This window comes from Amphimedon queenslandica, unplaced genomic scaffold (assembly GCF_000090795.2).
Source record: "Amphimedon queenslandica unplaced genomic scaffold, v1.1 AMPQUscaffold_13349, whole genome shotgun sequence".
Taxonomy (NCBI): domain Eukaryota; kingdom Metazoa; phylum Porifera; class Demospongiae; order Haplosclerida; family Niphatidae; genus Amphimedon; species Amphimedon queenslandica.
In genome coordinates this window covers 168,428-178,660 of record NW_003546415.1, presented here as the reverse complement: position 1 = coordinate 178,660, position 10,233 = coordinate 168,428, and the positions used below count along the sequence as shown (strand labels likewise).

The 10,233-nt window shown below is 36.2% G+C and overlaps 3 protein-coding genes across 4 annotated transcripts in view; 2 read left to right on the top strand and 1 right to left on the bottom strand.

Moving 5' to 3' along the window:
* Positions 1 to 441, top strand: part of LOC105313152 (protein asteroid homolog 1-like) — a 1,960-nt gene extending 1,519 nt beyond the window's left edge. The window contains exon 2 of the mRNA XM_019997864.1: positions 149 to 441. Within this exon, the coding sequence (XP_019853423.1) occupies positions 149 to 441 (293 nt within the window). The remainder of the gene's footprint in view (positions 1 to 148) is intronic.
* A 203-nt stretch (positions 442 to 644) lies between these two features.
* LOC100635694 (allograft inflammatory factor 1-like) lies at positions 645 to 1,729 on the top strand. Its single transcript, XM_003387365.3, has 7 exons — positions 645 to 733; positions 780 to 841; positions 884 to 962; positions 1,016 to 1,057; positions 1,112 to 1,210; positions 1,339 to 1,402; positions 1,462 to 1,729. Exons 1-7 carry the CDS (start codon positions 718 to 720, stop codon positions 1,544 to 1,546), a joined length of 447 nt encoding a protein of 148 aa, XP_003387413.1. The 5' UTR covers positions 645 to 717; the 3' UTR covers positions 1,547 to 1,729.
* Positions 1,684 to 10,233, bottom strand: part of LOC100636330 (cytoplasmic dynein 1 heavy chain 1-like) — a 13,444-nt gene continuing 4,894 nt past the window's right edge. The window contains exons 6-25 of one of the 2 annotated variants that reach the window (XM_019997873.1): positions 9,937 to 10,173; positions 9,806 to 9,866; positions 9,636 to 9,723; positions 9,383 to 9,548; positions 9,002 to 9,136; positions 8,690 to 8,784; positions 8,327 to 8,504; positions 8,186 to 8,261; positions 7,887 to 8,047; positions 7,661 to 7,833; positions 7,414 to 7,537; positions 7,141 to 7,352; positions 6,920 to 7,094; positions 4,963 to 5,078; positions 4,574 to 4,762; positions 4,022 to 4,305; positions 3,465 to 3,607; positions 2,914 to 3,042; positions 2,439 to 2,609; positions 1,684 to 1,989 (exon numbers count right to left, since the gene is read on the bottom strand). In XM_019997873.1, the coding sequence (XP_019853432.1) occupies positions 1,852 to 1,989; positions 2,439 to 2,609; positions 2,914 to 3,042; positions 3,465 to 3,607; positions 4,022 to 4,305; positions 4,574 to 4,762; positions 4,963 to 5,078; positions 6,920 to 7,094; positions 7,141 to 7,352; positions 7,414 to 7,537; positions 7,661 to 7,833; positions 7,887 to 8,047; positions 8,186 to 8,261; positions 8,327 to 8,504; positions 8,690 to 8,784; positions 9,002 to 9,136; positions 9,383 to 9,548; positions 9,636 to 9,723; positions 9,806 to 9,866; positions 9,937 to 10,173 (3,051 nt within the window). In that variant the 3' untranslated portion in view covers positions 1,684 to 1,851. The remainder of the gene's footprint in view (positions 1,990 to 2,438; positions 2,610 to 2,913; positions 3,043 to 3,464; positions 3,608 to 4,021; positions 4,306 to 4,573; positions 4,763 to 4,962; positions 5,079 to 6,919; positions 7,095 to 7,140; positions 7,353 to 7,413; positions 7,538 to 7,660; positions 7,834 to 7,886; positions 8,048 to 8,185; positions 8,262 to 8,326; positions 8,505 to 8,689; positions 8,785 to 9,001; positions 9,137 to 9,382; positions 9,549 to 9,635; positions 9,724 to 9,805; positions 9,867 to 9,936; positions 10,174 to 10,233) is intronic. The other variant, XM_019997872.1, reaches the window with a different exon arrangement.

Sequence of the window (10,233 nt, the reverse complement as noted above, 5' to 3'; positions counted from 1 at the left end):
GCTAGTCATTCTCGTTTTCAAATTGATGGTCCTTGGACCAAACGCCAGCTTGACAGCCTCCACTCTTTCTCAATGTGGCAATGTGTGTATTATGAGGCCATGAAACTGAATGATGTCCTTAAACGACCACTTGAATTCACTTCTCCAGCTCTTTTATTTAACGGTAGACTATGCTTATATTATGCTTGCATGAAAGAAGCAGATTTTGATGTCATCAAAGAAGAGACGCTGACTAAATTTCCAGATATGGCAAGACTCTGTAAGGAGCTGTTATCAATATGCAGCCCTAGAGAGGTTTCTAGGGGTAGCTCATCTCATAAAGCAAGCAAGGAGAAGCATAAGCAACCTGCAGCAGCAGCAAAAAAGACCTACAGCAGATCTACACCAGTTAGCACTGCAAATCCTTTTGGGCTCCTGGCAGATCTTGACGAAGAAAACTAAAATCTAAATATGATAATGCTTGGCTTTTTAGTTGTTATTCTTTTAATGACAATATATTATTTTGTAGATCTATGTTAATCCTTTAATTTTTTTGCAACAAATCTTATAGAAATATTAATGTTAAGAACTTCATGCACAGGACAGAACTGTTAATATTTTTCATACACTGCATACATGATGCATTTTGCAGGAAGCTAGCTCCACCCCAATATTGGGCGTGTCATAACTCAGCCACACCTCCTGCTCGCAGCAATTTTCAGCAGCACTAGCTACGGTATGGCGAATCATCAAGGTAAAGAAAGTGAACAGCTTACCTGTAATGTAGTGTATTTATACAGGCGGTAAGGCATTCGGTGCTCTGAAGAGACAGCAAGAGGAAGACTTGGACGCCGTCAACCAGGTAAAACAATGATAGAAGAGAGCTTGCATTAAAATATCACAGAGCTTCATCACAAGCAGGAATTATGATGATGACGAAGATACAGAAAGCCCACTAGCAGAGAGGCTGGACAAATACAAAAGTAACATTAAAAGAGAATGGATAATTTTTTATTATCTAGCTTTAAAATTTTAGAACAATTTATGGAGTTTGATGAAGACCACTCTGGAGACATAGGTGAGAACTAAGACAGCAAAAATGTATTTATTTCTTTGTCTCTCTCTCTCTCAGATATCATGGAGCTCAAACGAATGATGGAGAAACTAGGTCAGGCCAAGACGCACCTGGAGCTGAAGAAGATGATCCAAGAAGTAGACACAACTAAAAAAGGTAAACTGAGGGGAAAGGAGAGGAAGTGGTAAGCCATTGAAGTATATCGAGTAAAAACAGATGTCTGGAACATATTCTAACATGCTACCATCAATATGTACATGTTTACACCCACATGCACTACACAGGCACCATCAACTATCCCGACTTCCTAACGATGATGCTTGGAAAAAAGAACAGCATACTGAAGCTGTAAGTCCGATACTCATACTCTCATACTTCAGTACCAAATACAAATGTTGCTATTTTAGGATCCTAAAGTTTGAAGAGATGAAGAAAGAAAAGGAGAGACCAAAAGGTGTAGCACCCAAGAAATCACTAGCAGATTTGCCTTGAGAAGACAGCTAGACAGTATACATATAGTTTGTTAAGAAAACTGCGAAATAATTTGCATCTTGTATTGTAATCGCTACAAAATAACACACAATAATAATAATGATAATAGTAGTAGCAAGCGTCTTATCGAGTGGAAATTTTTTGAATTTTATTTTTGTAAAAGAATAAAGCAATCAAACTAAACCTAATATCACTAGAGCTATCAGATGATTGTAAACAAACCATCCTACCTACAAATACTACAGCTTTATACTACCACTACTACTAAATTGTTAAAGTTCAAAGTTCACTACTTGGTTTTGCTATTAAAGTGGAGAGCTCAAAATGGCCACACCTCTCTCATAATAGGCGTGGTCCCCGTCAGCGGAAACTCCATCGGCATCAAAGGAAAGGGTAAAGAGCAAGACAGAACGAGTTTGGTTCAAATAAACGGGCAAAACAACCTAAAAAAACATTAAAAAATAGACTCTAATATATCACTTGTTACTCCTAAGGGACAGATAGTGTTTGAACTTTAAGTGAAGGTATATGCACTTATTAGGGAAGGAGATTATGATCTTTTCCATTGAAGGGATAAACACTAACAGATTATTATCATAAAAACACACACACAACATACCATATAAACACTCTATGTTTACTAACCATAGACCCTTCTACTATCATACACTTAAACCCATATGCATATCTAACGGCATCTACAAATACATTCTCATCCTTTTTGTAAGCTCTCTAGACCTTTACTAGTAATTTCTTGTACACTTCACTCTTCTACTTAAACCCATATGTATAAAATATATATGTAATGGCATATAATGGCGAATAAACAAGGCCAGCCACAGATAAAGTCACTACAGGACAATCTTTCATCTCTCTCCCTCTTCCTATATACCTTTCCTAGTGATTTCTTGTATGCTTCAGAAGGATTCACTCTAACCCACTTCAGACAAGTGAGAGGAAGTTCATTGACGATGGTGGCAGTTAGTGACAGCCTATTGGCGGTACATTTAGCTCCTTGTAGCCTCAATCCAGTGACACCAAAACTACAGTCATCCAATTGACCCTATAGAGATTGGACAAACATGAACGTGACATAACAACGATACAAATAATATGGGAAAACGAAGTGTAATAGTGCCAAATGTAAACTCTGTGGAAATGCTATGTTTGGTAATAATATGATTATAAATTCATAGTGAAGATAGTGGTGTTATCCTCATGACAATACAGGCACTATCAGAAGAAAAAACTATTTTTAATTTCTACTTTATAAAGTAAAGAAGCACAATAGAATATGTGAAATGAATGTATACACACAACACAAATGTATGAGTTTAGTTGTGTATGTACATGTATGTATTTTATACCTTAAAATCTACCAGTACTTCAAGGAATAGTTCTTCAAGTGACCAGGAGTTAGCTTGAGCTACAAATTGTCTTGTGGCCGTGATGTAGGCCTCAGGAGTAAACAGACCACCCAACCAGACATTAACAGACTGTGAGAATAGGAGAGAGAGGGAGGGAGGGAGAGAGAGAGAGAGGGGGGAGAGAGAGAGAGGGAGAAAGAGAGAGGGAGAGAGAGGGGGGGGAGAGAGAGAGAGAGAGAGAGAGGAGAGAGAGAAGTGAAAGACACGTAGTTACAATTTTCACAGGTCAATAAGCAACAAAGATTATATATAATGTATAAATTTGTTCAATTTGGCAAGCGATGTATGTATACTACAAAGTAGAGGCGGATAGCAGCTGCCAGTTTACCGCTTGTACGGATAACATGAAACAAACTACTATAACTATGTACATGCAAACAAAAAACCAGAAAAGGAATAAGTAGCTGGAATTGTACTACTACTAATATTTAATAGTAATAAGACTAATAAAGCAAGAATAGTGAAATCATCTCATTTCTTTTTATCATTACTTTTAAAACGTGAGATCCTTCGTTAAGGACTTGATTCGATATTGATTGAAGCTGCTTGACTCTCTCACTGAAATCAACGACCCATTGCAATACAGTGAGACCGGGTGGAACAATGTATATAGACCAACTTCTTGGAATGATACCTAAAGAAATGGAGTAGGAGGGAGATAATGTTACTACACATTATTTTTACATGTACATGTACTTAACTGACGTCAAATATGTCATTTTCATATGTACATGCATTGTAAAAGCATGTATACATGTAAATTGACAGTGAAGTTTAAACACAAACAAATATTGGATATGTACAATAACATTGTGAAGAATAGAAAAACAAAACAGATTAGTCTACATCTTATACTGAAATAAGTTACAAAACAAAAGTCCCTATAAAATACAAGCATAAAGGTAGTACAATGTTAATGCATAATTCATGGCTGGGGAAATTTCTACAATTGCAATTTGTCATAATCAACCTCACAAGAGATGGGGAATTTTCAATTCATGCATCAATCATGCTACAGTATTAATCAACTTCCTTCCCTCTTTCTTACCTTTGGCTAAATCACTAATCAGCGTACGAAGGTAATTGGTCTGTTTTCTTTTGGTCTCGCAAACCTCAACAACATTCATCAAATCGTTCCTCACAGTCGCCAGTAGCTTAGAACCGCTCGTGATCTCCCTCTCGAAGAACCTAAACAGAGGATCCTTGATGTTATCAGCTGTTCTTCGTAAAACGTTCAAAGATTGAGGTATGATCTTTAACCAGTCAAGAGCAGTAACGTGTAGGGTTCTCATCCATGCTGGGCGACCATCACTCTTCTTGGACAAGTTCTCACTGTGTGAAAGTAAAGGAGGAATCAATCAATGAGAGGTCATTTGATAATTAATTAATAATCAATAATAATAGATCATGTGATAGTCATGTGACGTGTGTGTGTCCAAGCGTCCAGTAACATCATTCAATGGCACATGTCACTGGATAGAAGACACATTAATTAATTAATAATTATTGGTCTCTGCGACGGGAACGACAACTGGACACTAATGCAAGACCAGCTGTAACTTTAAGCCGCAAAAAAAATTATTTTATTTTTATTTCTTACGTTATTGTGGTACCAACTGAAGAAAGGAAGTCATCATCATCACTTAGCGACTGCATTTTAAGTAGTTTAGCAGTCAGGGCTGATCCTTTTGTAGTTAAAAGAACAACTTCGGCATTGTTAGGTAGACCAAGCCAAGATGGAGTCTGGTGAACTGGGAGGTTCTCTATCCATTGCAGGAACTGCTCACGTCTTTTAAAAAAATAAAACGTTAAATCATAAAATTAAATAATTATTTAGAAATTAAATATTAATGTTAAGAGCTCAGATATAGCAAATGTCACCAACTGCCAAGTCGGCAGTTTTGCCTGCCCTCATTCCGGCAGGATCCGGACCCCTGCGATCTCATCATTGCTCTTGTGGGTGTGGTTAATTGGCGGGCGTGGTCTCACCTTATGCCTTCGGGGATGGGAACGTTGCGGATTCCATCAACGTTAGAGACGAGAGGGAAATCAACTTCAAAGCTTTTGACACTGAAGAGGCGACTCACAAATGAATTAAGTAACCTCTGAATAAAAAGAAGAAGGGACATATTAAAATATAATGAAAATCTCGGGGCCGTTTTTGGTAAAAATATTTTTGTGCAACTTTAAAAAATCATAAAAAATCCAATTTCGATCGGAATCAGCTCAAACGTTCTACACAACATAAGAACATGTATATGCATCAAGAAAAATTATAAAAATGGAGAATCTGCTACTTTTCAAATTTGGCGAAATTTGGTCCGAAACCATGTACTATATAGTACAGGGACTTTGACCCAATTTTTGAGCAACTTAAAAAATTCGTAAAAAAACTAAATTTGAACGGAATCAGCTAAAACTTTCTACACAACATAAGAACATGTATATGTATCAGAAAATGTTATAAAAATTGAGAATTCTCTACTTGACATTTTTGGCAAAAATTGGCCGACGCCCCTGTACTATAGTACAGGGACTTTGACCCAATTTTTGAGCAACTTTAAAAATTCGTAAAAAATCTAAATTTGAATGGAATCAGCTAAAACTTTCTACACAACATAAGAACATGTATATGTATCAGAAAATGTTATAAAAATTGAGAATTCTCTACTTGACATTTTTGGCAAAAATTGGCCGACGCCCCTGTACTATAGTACAGGGACTTTGACCCAATTTTTGAGCAACTTTAAAAATTCGTAAAAAATCTAAATTTGAATGGAATCAGCTAAAACTTTCTACACAACATAAGAACATGTATATGTATCAGAAAACATTATAAAAATTGAGAATTCTCTACTTGACATTTTTGGCAAAAATTGGCCGACGCCCCTGTACTATAGTACAGGGACTTTGACCCAACTTTTGAGCAACTTTAAAAATTCGTAAAAAATCTAAATTTGAATGGAATCAGCTAAAACTTTCTACACAACATAAGAACATGTATATGTATCAGAAAACATTATAAAAATTGAGAATTCTCTACTTGACATTTTTGGCAAAAATTGGCCGACGCCCCTGTACTATAGTACAAGGACTTTGACCCAATTTTTGAGCAACTTTAAAAATTCGTAAAAAATCCAAATTCGATTGGACTCAGCTCAAACTTTCTACACAACATAAGAACATGTATATGTATCAGAAAATGTTGTAAAATTGAGAATTCTCTAATTGACATTTTTGGCAAAAATTGGTCGACGCCCCTGTACTATAGTACAGGGACTTTGACTCAATTTTTGAGCAACTTTAAAAATTCGTAAAAAAATTAAATTTGATTGGAATCAGCTCAAACTTTCTACACAACATAAGAACTTGTATATGTATCAGAAAATGTTATAAAAATTGAGAATTCTCTACTTAACATTTTTGGCAAAATTTGGCCGACGCCCCAGTACTATAGTACAGGGACTTTGACCCAATTTTTGAGCAACTTTAAAAATTCGTAAAAAATCCAAATTCGATTGGACTCAGCTCAAACTTTCTACACAACATAAGAACATGTATATGTATCAGAAAATGTTGTAAAATTGAGAATTCTCTACTTGACATTTTTGGCAAAAATTGGTCGATGCCCCTGTACTATAGTACAGGGACTTTGACCCAATTTTTGAGCAACTTTAAAAATTCATTAAAAATCCAAATTTCATCAGAATTAGCTCAAACTTTCTACACAACATAAGAACAGGTATATGTATCAGAAAATGTTATAAAAATTGAGAATTCTCTACTTGACATTTTTGGCAAAATTGGGTCAAAGTCCCTGTACTATATAGTACAGGGACTTTGACCCAATTTTTGAGCAACTTTAAAAAATTCATAAAAAAATCTAAATTTGATCGGAATCAGTTCAAACTTTCTACACAACATAAGAACATGCATATGCATTTACCTGATCAAAATCATTATCGATACGTCCGCCATAAATACACTGAGAGAGAAGAGTACGGAAAGCACTCCAGGGTATCTTATCAGGTGGCAAGTTAGTCCTCCCTTGGGCCACAGTATCCAACCAGGTGTCCAGAGTATCGCATGCCATCCTCAAATCAGACTCGTTAAACTCGTACCTAGGGGTGGGGCCAATAAACAAACCACACCCATTAACACACTGACTTTTTCGTCCAACCAAGAGGAGCATATCTCAACCTTTCTTGTAATATGGCGTGTAGCCATGCCAGTAAGAAATAAAGTCGGGCCCTTTCGTGTGGCTCCCTGCACATTCTAGTGACTGGTACTGTAGCAAAGGTTCGGATCAGGTTGGCCTTGATTCCGGGCGGAGGCTCAAATGTCAGGATCTGCGAGGTTCTCAAAAGATTAACCGGGATCTAAAGTGGGCATGGTCAAGATATGGGCGTGGTTAAGACTGTGTAAAAAGGCGTGGCATACCTTAGGATTAATCTCCATTGTTAGGAAGAGACGGAAGTTGGCATGAGGTGAGAGAGAATGAAGCTTCTTCTCTAATGATACTAACCACTGGGCAGCCAAATGAACATTCTTTAACAAGACCCATCTTGAAAATAGAAATAATAATAATAATAATATAATTTATAATATTAAATAAATAAGTATTATTATAATACAATATTTATAACAATAATAAATAAGTATTATTGTTATTACTAAATTCCCCTACCTTCCAGTCTTTGAAGCTGATGAGATGGCTTTCTCTGCAAGATTAAATCCTTCAGCAGATCCAATAGCAATTGATGTACACTGCTTGTTCTGTGATGCTGATAAATCATCAACACGACCGCTAGCATCGTAGCCAGGAACTGAGCACAATAGCACTGGAGTATTACTCTTAACCTAGCAATTAATAATCAGCTAATTAACTATTATTAATTAACTATCAGACACACCTCATCGTTAACAATTTTAGCAAGGTCCAGCTCTTGTTCTGCAGCTGACATAAAGTTTTTGCCCATCACTGTGGCTACAAAATTGTTTCCCATAGCAAGAAGACGATCTGGCCTGAAGGTTTGTATGACCAACAACTGATAGAAGCATTTACCAACAGGAGCTGAGGAGGAGAAAGAGAAGTAAATAATAATTAAATTGCCATAATTTTATTAATCATTAATAACTACCACTAACCATTAATCACTATTAATAACTATTAATAACTATTAATAACTACCACTATCTATTAATAACTCACTCAATGGTAATTCATCATCCCAGCACACAGGGACATTGTCTTCAGGTGAAACACTATTGAGCCATGAAATAAAATCCTAAATTATTCATAAAAATAAGAAAAAAAAAATGAACATTAGCATTTATTATTTCTTCAGCTCACGTCATTCCCTGATACATGGTACGGAAGGTTCTCAAAGGCTCTCAGCTGCTTCGAGAGATGATGCATTGACAGAACCTGGTCTTTAGTGAGTCCCTTCATCTCTGGGACTGAGGAGTCGATACGTAATGAGTCCTTACCTCGTAGGAAGCAATCAAACTCGGTATTGTAATCACTTTCACTAGAGGAGAGAGAGAGAGAGAGAAATTATAATAGTGACGCTAAGTTCTAAATATAACTAGTGATAAAAGATTGAAGATACAGAAAATTAAAACGAACAAAAAGATGTCAACTATGCACACATATACATGTTCATATGCTAGTATAAGATACAGAAGGATATGTACATAGGAATCAATGTCTTACTCTGATCTCTCCTTAAGCTGTATCCTACACAGTAACAGAGCAAGGACTATTCTATCATCATGTAGCATGCCTCTAGCAACACGAGTGTACACCATCTAAAGAAGGGAGAGAGAATGTACATGTACATGTGAAATGAACAGAGCTACAGATCAATAACTAATACTGAATATAATATCAACGTATGTAAAAATATATACAGTACATGGCTATGTACAAATATATGTAAAATGTAGAGGTTGATATTTAGTAGCACACCCATAGAGTGAGACCTCCAAAAATTTAAAAGGCAATGGTATAAAAATAAGCAGGTACCTGGAATAAATCCTGAGTGATGATCCTAAGCCTCTTAGCATAGTCAGACTGCCCCTTTAGGTTAGGATTGACTGTCAGGACATTTTGAAATATGTCCAGGAAGAACTGCAAGGAATACTGGTACAAGAAATGAACCTAAAATAAAAGAAAGAAAAATAGAAATAGGAATGAGTAATTACACTATAAGAAAACAAGCAAATTAAGATAATAGTATTTCAAATTTATTTTGGCATTTTGCAATCAAAATTTTCAATATTGAAATGTTTAGTAATACATGCATGGACAAATTTGCCAATTAAAAGCTGGCCTAATGTATTTTCAAGCAAGACCATCAAAATAAAGCACCACTAAATCACGTGACAGTCACATGATTTCAATTACCTGATTGAGTGACTCCAGAGTGAAGTACATGGCAGAGCAGGAGGTGGAGAGAGGCAGGTATTGCTGAGAGACTGTGTCTACTTCGGCCATTACAGTATCAGTCTCCTCCATCTTCCTCTGAACTTCTGCAGCCTCTTTCTTGAGCGTCTCAAGCTCAGTAATGATTCTAAAAATAGACACATTAATGATTACGTCATGTAATAGTTATTACTATATTTAGATGTGTCGTTACTATTATTAGAATTAGGGGTACCTGTTGTCGTCTAGGATACGACCTTTGACCTCATTGAGTGCAGTGAGGAGACTCTTCTCAAGGTGACGCAAACGAAGGAGGAACTCACCTAATGAATAATTAATTAATCAAATTATATAATTATTAATAAATGATGATTAATTATTGATGAATAATAATGAGGATTGTACCTTGAAGCTTAAGTAGGTCGGATCTCTTCTCATCAACATCTGGTCTCTCGGATTTAAGAACCTAGGAAAGAGAGAAGGCAAATAAAAATTAAAATAATAATAATAATAAAATAAATAACAATTGTTATTACTCTATTAAGGCATTGGCTCTGTAGACTGCTCCTTGTGACGGTGAAATTAACAAAAGTGACTCTAGAGCAAAGATCAGGTGGGAATTCAACAGAAGGATCCCTCGTTGAAAGGAAAATGGTGAAAGAAGGTGACAAGTCAATCTCCTGATCTCCGAGTGTTATAAGAACACGTCCTCCAGTCTTCTTTACTTCTCTATTAAGGACAGGGTTCAGGATTGGGTCATAGCTCTCAACGTCCTAAAGGGGTTGAGTATGGAATAATGAGAGTGTTTCGTGACAGGGTTCTTAGCTCTACCT

Excerpts from the sequence above, each read along its gene's own strand:
- LOC100635694 (XM_003387365.3), top strand. Across the intron at positions 842-883 it reads ACTTGGACGCCGTCAACCAG|AGCTTCATCACAAGCAGGAA; the intron begins GTAAAACAATGA and ends AAAATATCACAG. Across the intron at positions 1,058-1,111 it reads AGACCACTCTGGAGACATAG|ATATCATGGAGCTCAAACGA; the intron begins GTGAGAACTAAG and ends TCTCTCTCTCAG.